This window comes from Tiliqua scincoides, chromosome 5, assembly GCF_035046505.1.
Source record: "Tiliqua scincoides isolate rTilSci1 chromosome 5, rTilSci1.hap2, whole genome shotgun sequence".
In the NCBI taxonomy this organism is placed as follows: domain Eukaryota; kingdom Metazoa; phylum Chordata; class Lepidosauria; order Squamata; family Scincidae; genus Tiliqua; species Tiliqua scincoides.
Genome location: NC_089825.1, coordinates 66,317,530 through 66,335,261, shown reverse-complemented (window position 1 = coordinate 66,335,261; position 17,732 = coordinate 66,317,530). Strand labels below are relative to the sequence as shown.

Here is a 17,732-nt window from a genome sequence, read left to right as displayed (position 1 = left end):
CAGCAATAACAACATAAAAGTCTCCTAGATAGATGGCTTGCACCCCTGACCTCTTACATAAATGAGTGAGCCATTTCAAGGGAAATTGAGTTTCATCTTATTACAGAGGATTCGTATCGCACAAGATTGGTGGTGGGCAGTGTGAGTCTCTTTGTCCACAGACATTTAATGAAAAAATATATAGGAAAATCGTGTTATGCTAGGGGAAAAAAATCTAATTCTAAGCAGAGAAGAATGTAGAGAACAGATAAGCAACCAAGTACAGACACAGAACAAAAACAGGAGAAAATTGGTTATAAAGAAGTGGAAGCACAGTAAGAGAGACAAAAAGAAGTGTTGTTAAAATGTGAATTGAGAAGAGAACATGTTATGTATGTGAGTATTATCACCTGTGGGAAAAGCAACAGGTTATATGTGATTGGCTGTCCAATCAAGAGGGATGTAGGCTTGTTGGAGTTGTATATATATCTGGGGTATTTGTGTATGTGGGTGTGTGATTTTAACTCATTTGGAGTATGAATAAACTATGATGGAACTTTTATTAAAGTCTACTGATGCGTGAGACCCACTATATAACAGAACATCAAGTGGAGACCTGCTGCAAAATGCTGTAGTGCATCCCCAGCTCCTAACATGAGTTGTTTGGTTCAGGATGGAACAAGAAGTGGCACTTGAGGTGGTGTCTCGTGGTACTCACAGGTCTCCTGGACACCTGCCACACAGCAGCAAGATAAGGAATACAATGCAACCAACAGTGGTAGGAAGCTCGGCTTGGTGGGCAGAGTTCCAAAACATGCTTTTTCATGCTCAAAAAAGCCCTCTTGTCCACCCTGAGCCTCTTACTGGTATTTGTTGCATTGCATCTTGTCTCCTAACCCAGAAGTAACTGGCAATGATGTCATCACTAGTCATGTCTTGTGATAATTCGAATAGGTAGATCATGTGAAGTGGTACAGCGGAAGGCAAACCTTGAGAAATACTGCCCTATATCTTAAAGCAAATGGCACAAATACGGTGAGGGCCAATTTGATGATTGGGAGCAAGGAGGAAGTTTATGGGGACATAGCTTACTGTTGGTTGGTACCCTTCTCAAGCATGATTTCTTTTTAAAATCCCCAGTTCCCTGGACCAGGGCCTAGGAGAGGGGGGTAAAGGGGGTAATTTGTACCCAGGCCAAAAAGGGGGCCCAGGAGCCAAAGCAGGGAGCCCAGAAATGTCCTGGGATCTGACATTTTCCTATCTTTTCCAACTTGTTGCCTGCACAGGATGCTGGGGACATGACCACAACTGGGGATGCTGGGCAGTGGCGTCATTAGGATTCGCATCACCCGGTGTGGGAGGCCTGTGCGTCACCCCATGTAGTGGGCGGGGCAACGCCCCAGGTGGGCGTGGTGATGTACCATCGCCCCACCCCCACCAGTTTTTTGGCTGTACCTTTTGTTATAACACAGATATTTCTATGTGGTTTGCTTCATTGCATTCTGCATGAAATTGCGCATTGATTGATATATAACATGATGGTCTTATTCCTCCAAATTCTGATTTTAGTGATTTTGAAAACTTATAGAGTCTCACACACACACCCGTGTCAACTTACTAATACCTTATTGCAGCAGTTCTCAAACTTTTAGCACTGGGACCCACTTTTTAGAATGACAATCTGTCCAAGACCCATTGGAAGTGATGTCATGGCCAGAAGTGACATCATCAAGCAAATTAAAATAAATAATAATAAATAATTAAATTAAAATAAAATAATTAAATAAGGGGGAGCCAGTCCTGTTCCACCAAGTGAATCTACTCTGAAGTAAGTCCTATTGTGTTCAATGTGGTTTACTCTCAGGAAAGTATGGGTAGGATTGCAGCCTGTGAGCCCAATCCTATTGCATGTCTACTCTGAAGTAAGTCCCATAGTGGTCAATGGGGCTTACTCTGTAGTCTGCCTGCAATAACAACCCCCCAAAAAGAATCAGTGAGATTTCCAGCCCTCCCAGTGCCCAGTTTAAAGTTCTTCTATTTCAGGCACATCAGAATAAAGACCCTCCTGGCTTCACAAGTGCAAAATAGAAAACTTTCTGCTTACCATTCAAGCCTCTTTTTTCTTCTTTTTAGAGGGGGAGGCTGCCTTCTGGAGCAGCTCCATCACATCAGGAACCTTCTGGTGTCCTCACATTCCCCCTTGCCTGGCCTGACCACCAACCAAGGCATGTCTGCCTACTCGCAAGTAAACACGACTGTGAGGCTGCTTTGCTTTCCTTAGGGCTCCATAGACTGGGAGGGAGGCAGCTGGGAGGGAGGAACCTCCTTCTCCAGTATTTTTGGAGGCTGCACTCATTGGATGAGGACCATTCTGACGTCCTTGGAGCCTCTCAGCCTGCCTGAGAGCAGGCTAAGGCAAGTCTGCCTACTCGTGAGTAAACGCAGCCATGTGGCTTCGTTTCAGGCTCAAACTCACAGCTGGGAGGAGGGAGCTTCTCAGGTGTTTTGGGGGGGGCTGCATTCATTGGATCGGGACCATTCTAGTGTCGTTGGATTCCTCTCAGCCTGCCCTTTCGAATGGACCATGGTAAGTACACCATGGCGTACTTAGCGACATGGCGAGTAAACGCGCGATACGGCTCACTTTCACTTTCCATAGGGCTCCATGCATTTTTTCCTTCTGGTTTTTTGGCCATAACGTTTGAACAAAAGGAGCGATTTCAATTCTGTTTTTTGCACTGCACTCCGCCAGCCATTCTGTATCCAATGGTGTATGGCATAATGTGGTAGCTCCTAACCCCATGATGTTAGCGCGTCCTCCCCAGGGCGCATCACCACCCCAGCGCATCACCTGGTGCGGCCGCACCCCCCGCACCCCTCTAGTGATGCCAGTGATGCTGGGGACACTACTGATGCCACATGGGTGGGTAGGCCTGGGCTCCAAAGACTTTTCCAGCTGTCTCCACCCTCCCTCCACCCTATTTTGCCCCTCCCTGTCCTCATTCTGCTTGCCCATCACCACCCTCTTCTGCTATGTTTCACCCCTCCCCCTTTGCAAAGGGGCCGAAAAAGAAACTTTGTACCCCCTGATAAAATTCCTCTCAGAAGCCCTGCTCTGGACAGTGATGGCAAAAACAACACTGAAAGTTTTCATGATGTTTAGATTATCATGATTTTATGTAGCATCATTCCCAGGGCACTCCAAGATTTTTTTAAAAAGGTAAACAGAGAGAGCCAGTTGCCAGGAAGATATTCAGCACTTTCAATGTTACTGCTGCCACCACATCTCCCAACACCATTGCCCAGCAGTGAACTGTAGCTCATGAAATTGACTAAAAACTTTGCCCCAATCTCAGAAATCACCCTACTTCATCCCTCCTGCTCTAAGGCCCACTTGCAAGTTAAAATTTGACTCAGTTCCTCTGAAATATATTTTTTAACTCAGTTCTAGTTACAAACTGTGTTTAAGGGATCCCTGGGGTTCCTCGATGAGAAAATCAGTAATGGTGAATAATGGTGATAGTCCACCATTCTTGCTCTTTCTCCTCAATTTCAGGTGTGGGGGGAGGGAGGTGTTCCAGGGTGCACTCTCTGTTCACTTGGGGTGACAGTGAGGCTCAACAGCTCTGGTCAGAACCTATGTGCCCTAGAATACCCCAGAATCGTCTGCAACAAGCCAAGGGTTTCATTAGCAGTGTGAAAATATGGAAGTGAAAATGTGAAAAGCATTCCTTAAAAGTGGAAATTAAAAAACCACCATTGTTACCCTGCACATGCCTGATCTCATCTGATCTTGGAAGCTAAGCAGGGTCAGGCCTGGTTAGTAATTGGATGGGAGACCGCTTGGGAATACCGGGTGCTGTAGGCTTATACCATAGTCTTTCGAGACTGAAGGTTGCCAACCATTATTTTAAAGAATTAGACAAATAGGTTTATCAACTGTTATTAGCCATAACAATACTTGCGCACCAGGTGCTGGCAGGAAACAAAAGGGGAAGGTTGCATGTCCTTATTTCCATAATGGCATGTTTCTAATGTAAGAATGAAATGAAGTATCTAAAGAAGAAATTCCCACCCCCACAGAAATCCAAAATGCAGTAAGACCAGGCACCCGGACAGTACCACGATGAATGAAAATTCAGAACGTTTGAGAAGGAACATGAACTAGCCATGCCTAATTATGATTTATAATGTAACTATAACAAGTTATTACAAGGTTAACAAAAAAATAAAATGCATTTTTTTGAAAACAAGTCAAGTTATGAATGCAGTAGTAGTCCCACAAGATGACAACTGCTAAACTAGTATATCATACAGCAAAAGAAATACTGAAAAGTGTTTAACTTCACACACCTATTTCTTGGAAGTTTTCACTGACGACAAATACAGTAGGATTTAGATAAGATTGTTTTTTGCTTCCAGCACCACACATGTTCTTCCAATAAGAGAGAGTAAAGGGGAAGTACCAGGATCGTTTCAACCCAACCCTTCCTAGAAGTTAAATACAAGAACAAAATCAAATATTTGTTATATTTTAAAATAAAATATAAGGTATACATAGTATTTATAACCATACATAACATCCCCAAACACTATCAAAAATTACTGTGCTGCTAAGGATAGAGGGAAGCAGTACGGAGTTTACTGGAATTCATTGCAGTAGATTCATGGAAAGTACTATGAGTACCCAAATACACAAAAAGTTAAGAAGGAAGAAGACAAACACAAAGCCCAATCCTACCCTCCCTCTTTGCCCTGCTTGTGCAGCCACACCAAGGCGTGCACTATATCCAGCGGGGGTGGGGATCAGAAGGCTTTGGAAGAGAAAGGAGATTTAAATTCCCTTACCACTCTGTAAGCCTCCTGCTACGCAACAGTTCCCCTTTGACCTGTGCCAGCTCTTTAGCTGATGCAAGTATGAGGAGAGAAAGGGATTGGGGAGGCTGCTGACAGAGGAGATGGGATCTGGTGTGCTCCCAAAATGGCCGCCAACTGAGCATTCCCCGTCCATTGCTGGACTCCATTCCACTGTCACAAAGCACTATGCTGCATAGGATTGGGTTGACAGTCCATCAAGAGCCCATTATTTGGGGAGGGGCTATACGTCAGTGATATAGCATGTATTTTGCATACAGAAGGTCTCCGATTCCACCCTGCCACCTCCAAGTAGGACTGGGAAAGGCCCGTGTGTACCACCCTGGAGCATTGCTACCAAGTTATACAGAACTACGTGGAGATAATACTGAGCTATATGAACCAATGATATGAATTCTGTATAAGGCAGATTCTCAGACCCACTTGCCCCCCAACTAACTCATATACCCTGAGTCACTTCTAGGTGCATATGTTAAGAATGGGGATGGGGATGCACAACTGAACGCATGTTGGAATAGACATTCCTATCAAAACAGCGTTGTGCAGACAAAATGCATCCAAGCTTGGAAGAGTTTCTGAATGCATACGCCATTTATGTTTGTGGTACCATTCCAGAAAATGATTTTCCGTAAAGTACATCACACATCAAGATGGGGAGGAAAGGAGCACAAGGTTGTGACAAAAGAGAGACTGGCCATGGTTTCAGGGGTGGGGGTGGGTTCTGTAAGTATGCAGATACCTGCTTCTTCATAAGTTCAGGAAGAGTCACTTTAAGCAAGTTTACAATATTATGGCTGCCAGTAGGCTCTTCCTTTACCATGTAGACATAGGGCGCAATCCAAACTGCACCTTGGGCCAATGCAAGCTGTAAGGCACGTTTGTGCCTCCTTATGAGGAAGCCACATTGGCGCATCCAGATGCACCAACACACAGAGGCTGAATCCAGCCTCCATGGCAGCTCCCCTGCTAAGTCTTGTGTTGGGCCGGCTGGGCTGACGCAAGAGGAAAAGGTAGGCGTGGGGGAGGTGGGGAGGAGGTGGGAGGGAGGAGTTCCTGGGTGGGGGGAGGGCGGGTGGTGGACGACCCTGGGGGCAGGCAGGCAGGCAACGGGAAGCAGGGCTGGGATCCGGTAGTTATGCCAGATCCCAACCCCCGTTCCCGGGGAGAGCAGAGCAGTTTCAAGTCACTCTGATCTCTTCGGACTTGTGCCACCTCCAGAGGTAATGCAAGTCCAAGGAGACCCATAGAGGTCAGCAGCCCTTACCCAGAGGTAAGGGGAAGATGGCCACTATCCTGCGCTGGATACAGCGCAAGCCTCTTGGCTAGCCTGTTCCAGTGTAGGATAGGATTGCGCCCATAGTGTTAATGACCCAGGACTTTCTTTAATGGGAGCTAGTGAATGGAAGTTATCTGAAAATCTCTCATGGGTGCTGCCATCAGAACTCGGAGGAGGTGATCCTCCCAAGCTATGAAGAAGGGCTGGTGTAAGGCATGTAGGTAGACGCAGTGTGTGTGAAGAGACTAGGAGAGAGACTAGGTTAGAAGTAGAGAGAGAGAGAGAGAGAGAGAGAGAGAGAGAGAGATGTGAGCTGAATTCACAGTGCTGGGGGTCCTGGGACAAATCTCTGCAGTGGGCTCTCCAATGTCTCTGAGAGTTCAGGGAGCGGCCTGACCAGGTAGATCCTCTGATGGGCATGGACTCTCAGCCAGTGCCCCAACTGGTCAACCTTCTGATGTCACGCTTTTGAAGGCAACTTATGTGTGCAAGTCTCTCTGTCCCTGGGAATCTGATGTGAGATAGCAGATACAGGTTGTGCCTCGTTATCCACTGACTTGACTCACCACTGATACAGAGGTCCATCTTTAAGTGCCTTGTAATAAGGAAAAATGCATCAAAATCCAATTTCCTATACTGTTTGCGCTGTTAAATTGCACCAGTTGCAAGCTTCTCAGGGTTAAAGATAGCTTTAAAGACCCACTTCTGGATTTCTTGCTCCTCCATTGTCACCCTAGAATGCATCACTATAGACGCTATACCACATTTTGCCACTAGAAGGGGTGAATAATGGAATCTAATGGAATGAAGTTATGAAATTATTCCATTTGATTCCATTATTCCCCCTCATCTAGTGGTTGAATGCAGTATGGTGTCTATACCAGTGGCTCTTACACATTTAGCAACAGGACTCACTTTTTAGAATGAGAATCTGTCAGGACCCACTGGAAGAGATGTCATGGCAGGAAGTGACATCATGAAGCAGGAAAATTTTTAACAATCCTAGGCTGCAATCCTACACACACTTACCCAGCAGTATGTTCCATTGACTATCATTGTTAAAATAATATGCATAGTAGCCTGTTAAAAGTACAGGTCTGTAACATTTCCCCAAATGCAGTTGTCTACCAGGGTAGCATCAAGTCTAACATATTAAAAATAAAATTTTGAAACAAATGGGGACCCACCTGAAATTGGCTTGTGACCCACCAATGCATTCTGGGGTGACGACGGAGGAGCAAGAAACCTGGAAGTTACTCTTTAAAGCTATTTCTCCACTGATTTGGTATCCACTGATTTTTTTTATCCACTGAGGGAATAACGAAGCATGACTTGTATGAAAGGTGTGTGCATGCTGCTTGCCTCCTGCACACTTTTAGCAAGTATGACTAAAATCCATGTTGGCAACCTTCAGTCTCGAAAGACTCTGGTATCGCGCTCTGAAAGGTGGTTCTGGAACAGCGTCTAGTGTGGCTGAAAAGGCCGATTCAGGAGTGACAATCCCTTCCACACTGGGAGCAAGTGCAGTCTGTCCCTGGTCTGTCTCCCTGGCTATGGGCCTTCCTTCTTTGCCTCTTTGCCTCAGACTGTTGGCCAAGTGTCTCTTCAAACTGGGAAAGGCCATGCTGCACAGCCTGCCTCCAAGCGGGCCGCTCAGAGGCCAGGGTTTCCCACTTGTTGAGGTCCACTCCTAAGGCCTTCAGATCCCTCTTGCAGTTGTCCTTGTATCGCAGCTGTGGTTTACCTGTAGGTCTACAGGTATGACTAAAATACAATAAGCTTTTTGTGCTGTCTCTCCCAAAGGAAACAAAAACCTACTGTAGATAGCCCTATCTTTGGATCTAAATGGAAAATATGAAACAATTTATCACTACTTTTATTAGTATCAATCTGACTGAACAGACTCAGAGCCCAATCCTATGCTTGTCTACTCAGAAGTAAGTTCCATTATAATCAATGGGACTTTCTCCCATGTAAGTGTGGATAGGTTGCGGCCTCATTTAACTTCAATACATTCTTCAGAACTAGGTGCTGTTTTTATGTTCTGTCCCCTTTTCTAACTCTCTTCCCCTATATAAATTATTGTATGTGACACACTGTAGCCCTTCATCTGGCACCTTTTTGCACAATTTGCAAACACAAGTAAAGGCAGAGTACCCTAACATTAACCCCAACAGAAGATCTGAACTATCTGAAAGCACAAAAAATAAATGTATCACCTTAACGATTTGATTATTTTCTCTTCCTTTAGATCATTTATAAGAAAATAGAGGGAAAATTTACTTATATAGTTGCTATTAAACAGTGAAGAAAATGAGGGGGGGCGAGGATGGGTTGACATCAACCTTACCAGGAATTATATTGCTGAAATACCATCCAACTATAAAATAGAGAATGGAATCAAAAAGAATCATCCAACATGCCCACCCGAAGGTCATAGATCCTCCTTGTGCCAATGGCTGGTACATGTTGCTCCAGTGAATTCCTAAGAACAATAGAAAGTAAAACCTAAATCTGAACAAGGTTGCTTGCTCATAAATATCTCAATACCAAGCATTAATGCTATTGGGTGCAATCTAGAGAAAATGAGGTGTGTTTAACTGCCACTGAAACAGAGACCCATAAATCATAGTTAAATACTCCCATTCTATTGATTTCAGCAAGATTTAGTATCATTTTTCAGTTGTATTTTTAATGATTCTGCTGTTGTTGAGAGTAGGAAAATAAAATAAAAACAGGAACTAATCAATAACAGAAAATTTTCAGTTTTCACTAGCAAAATTGACTCTGCCATTACAAAGTGACAGCTATTATTTATTCATTATCCAAACAATCCGTTGCACTGATCAATAACAAAAAAGTAAGCACATTTCATCAGTATATAGTTTAGTGTAGGTATTTGTTTGAAACCATGCTTTTAGCATAAGAGCAGATAATTATATTGCTGTGTCAAGAATGTTCTGTAAAGTTCTCTACATGCATTACCAATAGAAACCAAAAATCCAAAAACTAGGTTAACGTTTTCTAATGCCCCGTGTGACATCACCCCACCACAAGTAGCCAGTTGGTGTCCTCCTTCTGCCAGGAGCCTCAGAACTTGGATGGGGAGAGAATTTTACTTCACCCTTCTCCTCCTTCACCTACTGGTGCTTTGTTTGAAGCAGAGGGAGAGAGCACCTTCTCCTTTTCAGGGTCTGGCTTCTTCTCTGTCACTTCCCCAGCTTCATAATCTGCTTCTTTTTCACACACACCCCCCCCAGCCTGATTAGACCCACAAACTGCCCCACCCTCTGCCAGCCTGAGGCTGTTCCAGGTGTTCCTGCTCCTGTTTGTCCCCCCCCCAGGCCATAATTAACCTGCTCTCCCTTTCTCACAGCAAGAGGCCATCCACTCAGCTTTCCTTGCCTGCTCTGGGAGTTGGGCCATCTGAGGGGAACCAGGTTGCCCATGCTCATCAATGGGCAGTATTCCTGCTCCTTGGGAGGCTATAGCTGCTCTTTAGTTGTCCTGCTGTGCTGTCACTGTTGGCAAGTTCATGAGAGGGGTTAGTCACTCTATAGGATGGTGACACCAAAGCTGGACACCCCAGTTCAGTTCTTATTTGGCAAGTCAGTGTCTCACATTTGCATTATTTCTCAGATTTAATTATACTACTGATGCATGGTTGGACTATCGTTTGACTTTGAGTAACTCACTGTGGTCATTTTAGCAGCAAAAAGCATGTAGGCTATCAAATATTTGAAAGAGCAAAGACCATAAATAGTGTGGATCAGGTTGTACACAAACTAGTACATAACTAGCTGACAACTTATCTCCCATGAGACTGGAATTAACATCGGCATTCACAACATTCTGCATTTTAATTTATGTATTATTGCACCATCAATGTACATGACATTTATAACAGGGTGAAAAGTCATGTCCCTGCCCTAAGAGGCTCAGGGACTAGCCCTGGGTGGTCCAATACATGGCCCACGGGCCAAAAGTAGCCCTCAGGAAGCTTTTTGACAGTCCTTGAAAGCTCCACAACAGCCACCACTCATCGCCTCCTCCTGCTTCAGCAGCTTTTCAATCTCCCTTTGGAGAAGGAGAAGCTGGAACAGTGCAGCGGAGAGACCAAAAAGCCCTGCTGCGCCCACAACCACCTCCGCACCTCCGCCTCCTACCACTTGAGCCTGCTAAGTGAATTCAGCGGCTCAGAACATGGAAGTAATTGGCAGTGACATCATAACATCACTGCCAATTACTTCCACATCTGCACACTTGGGATGGACAATGCCAGTGTTGTGTATGTCCCCCAGCCATTAGAAATAAGACCATCCTGGTCTAGATACTGAGGGAGGAAAAGGGGATGGAAACATGGGTAAACAGAGGAAGCAAATGCAATTGTTTGAGTTACATATGGTGAAGCCAAGCTGAACTTTGTAACAGTTTTCAAAAGGGATAGGAAGTACAGTAGCGCTCCTACCCCCATATTCTGGACTCAGGCTGCAATCCTAACCACACTTTCCTGAGAGTAAGCCCCATTAAACAAAATAGGACTTACTTCTGAGTAGACCTGGTTAGGATTGTGCCCTCAGTTTCGACTGTTTCAGTTATCCCCCACTTCTACTCATAATATCTATTAATGTACGAGTATATGAGGGGGGTTGAAAAGCAGCACAGAGAGTGGCCCCAATGATCTCACCTATTTCTTGACCTTCAAATAAGGTAAGGAAAAACACTCCTTGCCCAAAAGCAGTTGTAGAAAGAAAGCACTGCAAAGGAGAAAAAGAAAGGAAGAATTAACATATTTAACGCTACGTCAGGATACTCTGAACAACAAAGAATGACTGCACCTTGAAATGGAAGAAATTTCAATCAAATAATGAATCTTCTAGTAACCCTTAACTACAGTTTGAAACTGGGGAAAAATATACAGATGGGATCTTGGTATCCACAAGGAATCCGTCCTCAGACCTCCTGCGGATACTGAAAACCGCAGAAAATGAAATTTGTGGTTTCAACCCTTTAAAGCCCTGTGGAGTAACTGGAGGGCTTTCTGAAGCCCCCTCCAGGGGTTTCCTCAGTCCTCAGAATGCCTTATAAAGGCAAAACCCAACATTTCCGGTTTTCCTCAGAAAACCAGAAGTTGCATTTTTGCCAAAATGCCCATTCTGAAGCCCATGGAGGCTGCGGGCAGATGTGCGTGGCCTCTGCATGTTTCAGAAAACCTTCAGAGGTGATAGGAGCTTCGTTCCAGTCACCTCTGGAGGGCTCAGACTGGGTTAGATCTGGCTCAACATGGGTTCCGGGAACCTCTGTTGAGCCAGATCTGCGGATACAGAATCTGTGGGTATGGAGGATATACCTGTATATTTTTTTTACAGGAGTATTCTTGCCAAAATTAAAGACCTAGGGAGTGGGTCACTCAATCCCTGAAAAAGTGTTCACCTTATAGAGAGGAATATAAATCTATCACACTTTATAGTTATATAATGCATAACACTGGAGAAGTATATAAGGCAATTTATTATTTTCTCACAAGGGGTGGACATAGGGGACACACATATTCTGAAATGGGCAAAGTATGCCAATGCTAAGCAGTATTTCATCACTTCACAAGGAAATTGAAATGGGATCACTGCTGAATCAATAGAGAGCAAAACATAAAAGTACAAAATGCTTGATACTGGAAATCAACAGAGATGAGATAGTTGAAGCATATGGCTTGGAGAAAGAGGCCACTAGCCAAATATGAGGCATACTATAGCCCTATGCAGACATAAATCCATAAATAGAAAGATCACAAGGAAGAGGTCCAGAATGCACCAGTAAGTCCTAACCCAGGCTGATGACACTCCACCTGCCACATGATCAGAGTAGCGAACACAGAGAGAAAGTCTCTGTATTTGAATATTTGTCACTGCAGACAAATACAGTAGGGTGGGAGACAGGACTTCCTAAGCATGTTGGCAGAGGGTCACCAAGTATAACAGTCATGAACATTACAGCTATATTTTTTTTTTCAAATGGCAATACCTGCCATAAGGTTTTCTTCAGAAATAAATTTTATTCATGCACACATCTTGTCGGGGAGCACAAACATGCTCTTGATCAGCATTCATTCATTTGAAGAGTTTTTGAATCAGACATTCCTGGACTGGACATTCTTAGATTTAACCTATGGAATTTTGTATGCTGCAGCCTTTCCCCATTAATGCTCCTATTTAAAAGAAGATTTTAATATACCAGTACTTCTTTCCATCCTCTCTACACCTCAGTACTTTCAAAACAACAGCCTTTATTGATAATCATCATACACACATACCAAGAGCAAACTTTTCCTCCTCCTCCTGGGTTGTATTTGAAAAAAAAAAAAAGAAGAAATAGAGTGGAAGAGGAAACGAAAGAGAGGAAAGCAGTAGGCTAGCACATCCGCTCACCACCCTCCTCTCCTACAGATCTTCTTCTGCTCCATCTCCTTCTTTTTTTCAAATCCAGTGTGGAAAGAGGAGCACCTTGGTCAGATAAGATGAGCATACATTTTATTTTCCTTTTATAGGGATAGCTATATGGACACATGCAGAGGGCAACCACCCTTGGAACATGCTGGAGGGGTGGCATCAGTGATAGGGTGACTACTGCCACCCAACACACTATGAAATAATCCACTGTTTCAGGTAACCACCTCCCTCATAATGACTGCATGAATCCTAATTGATTATGACTCGTATTTGATCAGGCCTTTTTTATCCTTCATTCATTTCCCTCTGGTCTGGCTAATGCCCCCCCCCCCCATCTCTATGCTGTAATTATTTAATCACTGAATTCCAATACTAAACAGAGAGTGTTGTCTATATCGGACAAAAATCACATCTGCTACTCAGCAAATAATAGTTAAAATTATCAGAGTAGGTAAAAGCAATTTAAACAAAAATAGTTGGAAGTTGGGAAACCAAGACTAAGGAACAGGAGGCTTTCTACAGCATGTTTAGTTTCAAAACTATTTAAAAGAAGTTGTAAGAAATGCTTACCACAACAGTTTGGTTTGCAAAGCTCAGCTGTTTCTGAAGGACCAACAAAATAATGTAGGGTAAAAAGCTAATCATATACACCAAACTAGCACAGAGGGCTGCTGTATTGGCAGTGCTAAAAAACACACTGAGCAGATAGCTTAGCATGGTCACAGAAATGCCAAAATCCAGGAAAAAGAGGAAGACGAGGAAGCCGTTGCTATAGGCAAAAATGGCGCTCACTTTTAAAATGACAGTCAGAACACAGCTACTTATAGCGAGCGCAATGATGTTCTCCAAAAACCAAGCTACAAAATGAGCACCTGCATGCACGCCCATAGTCTTCATATACTGTCAAAGCAAAACCAATGGAACTATTGTTAATCAAAAGAAATAGAGATTAGTAGGTATAACCCCAGCCACCTGCGGCACATCAGTAACATTTGCCTCCCAAAGGAATACATGATTTTATTTATTCATTCATTCATATCTTGTGCAGGTAATCCCAAAGCAACTAAAAAAGTATAAAAACATAAAAGCAATTCACAATTTATACAACTTTTCAACAAAGTTCACAAAATGGTTTACAGAGAAAAGTGAAGAAAATTATCCCATCTCAAAAGCGTTCACAACCTAAGAAGATACAGATGAAACACCAGCTAACAGCCACTAGAAAAGACACTGCACAGAGGTGAAGAGGGACAGTTACTCTCCCCTTGCTAAATATATAAAGATTTTTACCACCTGAAAAAGTGCCTCTGTCCCCAAAATTCAAAGTTTTTCAACGGTAGTTAGAGACAGGAAAAACCAAAAGAAGTCCCCCTAAGTGCTTCACAAGTAGAAAGGTCAGCTATTTCTTACCTCCTCGAGATGAATTTCTTTCTCATAAACAAGCTTGCGGACCATGCTTGCCACAGATACCATCCATGATAACATCATTATCAGTGGGAAAAAGAAACCAATATTGTTCAAGAAGCTGTAAGCAAAAGTATGTTTGTAAGTTCAGCGAGATATAGATTTTAGAAACAACATATTAATGATTATTTGTAAAGTATTGCTTATGTCCTGCAAATATGTTTGTAGAAGCAATATACCCTTCTTTTTTTCCAATGAAGGCAGTATTCCCTAATTCACTTTTATGTTTTCATGTTTTAAAGTGCTACACTGAAACAATTAGGTATGCTTTAGGACACTGGTAGTTAGGAGCGACAGATCAGAAACTTGGAGAAATTTTCTTACTGAAGGCACCAATGTGGCCAGCAAGTCAAGATGTGGGAGGCAACACTTGGTTTCCATACTGTACAGCAAATAAATAGGAGATGCTCACTGTCCTCAATAGCCTGACACGCACATGGATGAAGAGTGCTGATGTCAGCACATGAAGACAGTGCTGTTGGCCATTCACCAGACATACAACCCTACATGTACTAGTGCTACCCCAAAGTTGGTTGCCTCCTTACAACAAAGAATGTGGGGGCCCTCCCCCTCAGGTGTGGCTCAGGAGCCAGGTACTGCCTCCCACTCTATATCTAGTTGGCCACATCTGTGACTTAAAAAGAAAAAACCATTCAAGTTGTCAATGGGGCAATCCTACTAGCAGCATCTAAATACCCACTACCCAGCTAAGGTCCTTTTCTGTTGACATAACAGAACAAGGGAAAGAGCTCCAAGAATTCCATCTCCTCACCATTTCACAATAATTATTGCCTCACCCCATCTCTGAGTCAACCAGCCACAGAAGAATCTCAATCTATAGTGAGGAATCAGCATGGTTTAGAGCAGCAGTTTTCAACCTTTTTCATCTCATGGCACACTGACAAGGCACTAAAATTGTCAAGGCACACCATCAGGTTTTTGACATTAGACAAGGCACACCATGCTGCCAGTGGGGGGGGGGGGGAGGGCTCACTTCCCCATTGGCCCTACTAATGAATAATCTTCCCTCAAATTCCTGAGGCACACCTGCGGACTTCTCACGGCACACCAATGTGCCACGGCACAGTGGTTGAAAATGGCTGGTTTAGAGGCACAAAAATGAAGGTCAAAGCCAAAATGAGTCACCATCAAGGCATCAATTGTTCAAGGCCTCTGGACTTAATCATCCCATCTCCTGGAAAACTCTCACACCCTAAAGTGCAGTGCAACTGATGCTGATGCAATATCCTGCTAGAAAAAGATCCCCAGTGATGATCTGTCAGCATTTAAAGAATACAGGATCTGGCTTCAAATACTTGAAAATACTCGTATCTATGGCAAGGATGCACTAAGAGCCACTTCCAATGTTTCAAAAGAGCAGTGAGAATGAAAGTGACAAGAATTCTTTCCCTGTGCTTCCAGGTCTCAACCAAAGGGAGCGATGTGCATTTCCGTCAAAGAGATATGCATGGTCCATTCTTGCAGAGGAAGAATATTCATCTCCCCACTTTGAAAAGTGTGAGGGGAGGAAATGCAGTCATGGAATTTTATCATAACACCAGAAGCTCCTAGTCCAAAATAAGTCACCTACTTACAGATCATTGGTGTGGCATGGATAAGGCATAGCTTGAACTTGTATTCCTGCATCCGAAGGATCTGTTCCAGTGTGCACCGAAATTATGGCTCTTTCTATCATGTCTTGCAGAGGAACGAAGATGTGGTTGTACTTGAACCCACTGGCTGGTAAGTTCTGGGGGTGGGATTTCCATACTGGATTCTGGATTGAATCTGTTCTCATGCTGTACAGGACACTCGTTCGAATCGTATAAGAGACATGTTTTGGGAGCTCATGAACCAAATCTGCTCCACCCTTCTGACAGCTTGAAGTATTAAATATAACACCTAGGTAAGATAATAAGCAGAAAGAAAGAGTTTGTTAGAAAAGCATATATACTAAATTAATGTCATTAGCATGCCTTAGATGTACATTTCAAGATTTGAATACTTTGATGACCAGTCTTAATACAGCATAGGCAGACTTCCTGCATGATACACAAGAGGTAATTTAAAACTGTGTTTTGACTCATCAGCACTTCTCATACTTCTCACTAAAGTTTTTCAAAGAATATTTGTACATGAGAATTATCTTGTTGTAGTCCTGGAACGAGCTGGAAACCCCAGCGTGTATACACTGCTGAAACAGTGCTGAACACTGCTGAAACAGATGCCTGCATTGTCTTGGTCATGTCGTGAGAATGGGCGATGGTCAGATCCCAAAGGATCTCCTCTTTGCAGAACTTGTGCAGGGAAAGCGCCCTACAGGTAGAACACAGCTGCGCTACAAGGATATCTGCAAGAGGGATCTGAAAGCCTTAGGAATGAACCTCAACAGATGGGAAACCTTGGCCTCTGAGCGTTCTGCTTGGAGGCAGGCTGTGCAGCATGGCCTTTCCCAGTTTGAAGAGACACTTTGCCAACAGACCGAGGCAAAGAAGGAAGGCCCATAGCCAGCGAGAGAGACCAGGGACACACTACACTTGCTCCCAGTGTGGAAGGGATTGTCACTCCCGAATCTGCCTTTTCAGCCACACTAGACGCTGTGCCAGAACCACCATTCAGAGCGCGATACCAGAGTCTCTCGAGACGGAAGGTTGCCAACAATGATCAAGATAAGCTCTATCAAATATTCTCATTCCAAGAGTGGCCATCCAAATACTTCTAGGAAGTTCACAAGGCATGAAGGTGAGTCTTCCCTTCTTTTTCCTCAGCATCTGGTATTCAGTCATAAACAAACTGGAGCAGGTTCAGAGGAGAGTGACAAGAATGATCAGAGGGCTGGAGAACAAGCGGGATGGAGAACAAGCCCTATGAGGAAAGGTAGAGGGAACTTGGTAGGTTCAGCCTGGAGAAGGCTGAGAGGGGTACGATACAGCTCTTCACATATGGAAGAAGGGACAAATTTGTTCTATTTTCAGAGTCAATTGAGAACTACAAACTGCAAGAGAAGAGATTCTGATTGGACATCTGGACAGTATTCCTGAGGGTAAGGGTGGTTCTGCAGTGAAACAGATTGCTGAGAGAGGTGGTGGACTCTCCCTCACCAGAGATCTTCGAGCAGAGGTTCAACAACCTCCTGTTGAAGATGCTGTAGGAGGATTTCCTGCTACAGGCAGGGGTTGGACTAGATGACCTTGGAGGTTCCTACCAAGAATCATACCAACTCTATGATTCTATGATCATGCCTAATAGTACCTGATAGTTATTGCCCATTGATCTGGGTCTAACCCTTTCCAAAAGGCACATGAATTTCTTAAATGTCTGGATGTTTTTTTCCCCTAGTTTCATTATTTTGTTTTAATGTACTCTACACTGGCTGGATGTTGTTTACAATAAAACATTAGCAAGCATAATTAATTCTAAGGATATTTTCACACATGATGCTTAATGCAGTTCTATTCATTGCAGTTTTCAGACTAGAAAGAAGGCACCCGAGGGGAAACACAATCAAGACATATAAAATTATGCAAGGGAAGAATAAAGTGGATAGAGGGAAGTTACTTTCTCTCGCACAATACCAGAACAAGGGGACATCCTTTAAAATTTGGGCACTACGTAGTTGAAGTAAAATACATTTATGCCCTCCCCTCCCCCCAAAAAAGTAAAGGTTTCAGCAATGTTTAAATATCTCACTG

At 43.6% G+C, this 17,732-nt stretch overlaps 1 protein-coding gene across 1 annotated transcript in view; it reads right to left on the bottom strand.

The window, feature by feature from the left end:
- Positions 1 to 17,732, bottom strand: part of ABCA13 (ATP binding cassette subfamily A member 13) — a 256,616-nt gene that overhangs the window by 145,525 nt on the left and 93,359 nt on the right. Inside the window, exons 24-29 of the mRNA XM_066629193.1 lie at positions 15,636 to 15,942; positions 13,987 to 14,101; positions 13,147 to 13,476; positions 10,818 to 10,887; positions 8,481 to 8,615; positions 4,331 to 4,470 (exon numbers count right to left, since the gene is read on the bottom strand). Coding sequence (XP_066485290.1) covers positions 4,331 to 4,470; positions 8,481 to 8,615; positions 10,818 to 10,887; positions 13,147 to 13,476; positions 13,987 to 14,101; positions 15,636 to 15,942 — 1,097 coding nt within the window. The remainder of the gene's footprint in view (positions 1 to 4,330; positions 4,471 to 8,480; positions 8,616 to 10,817; positions 10,888 to 13,146; positions 13,477 to 13,986; positions 14,102 to 15,635; positions 15,943 to 17,732) is intronic.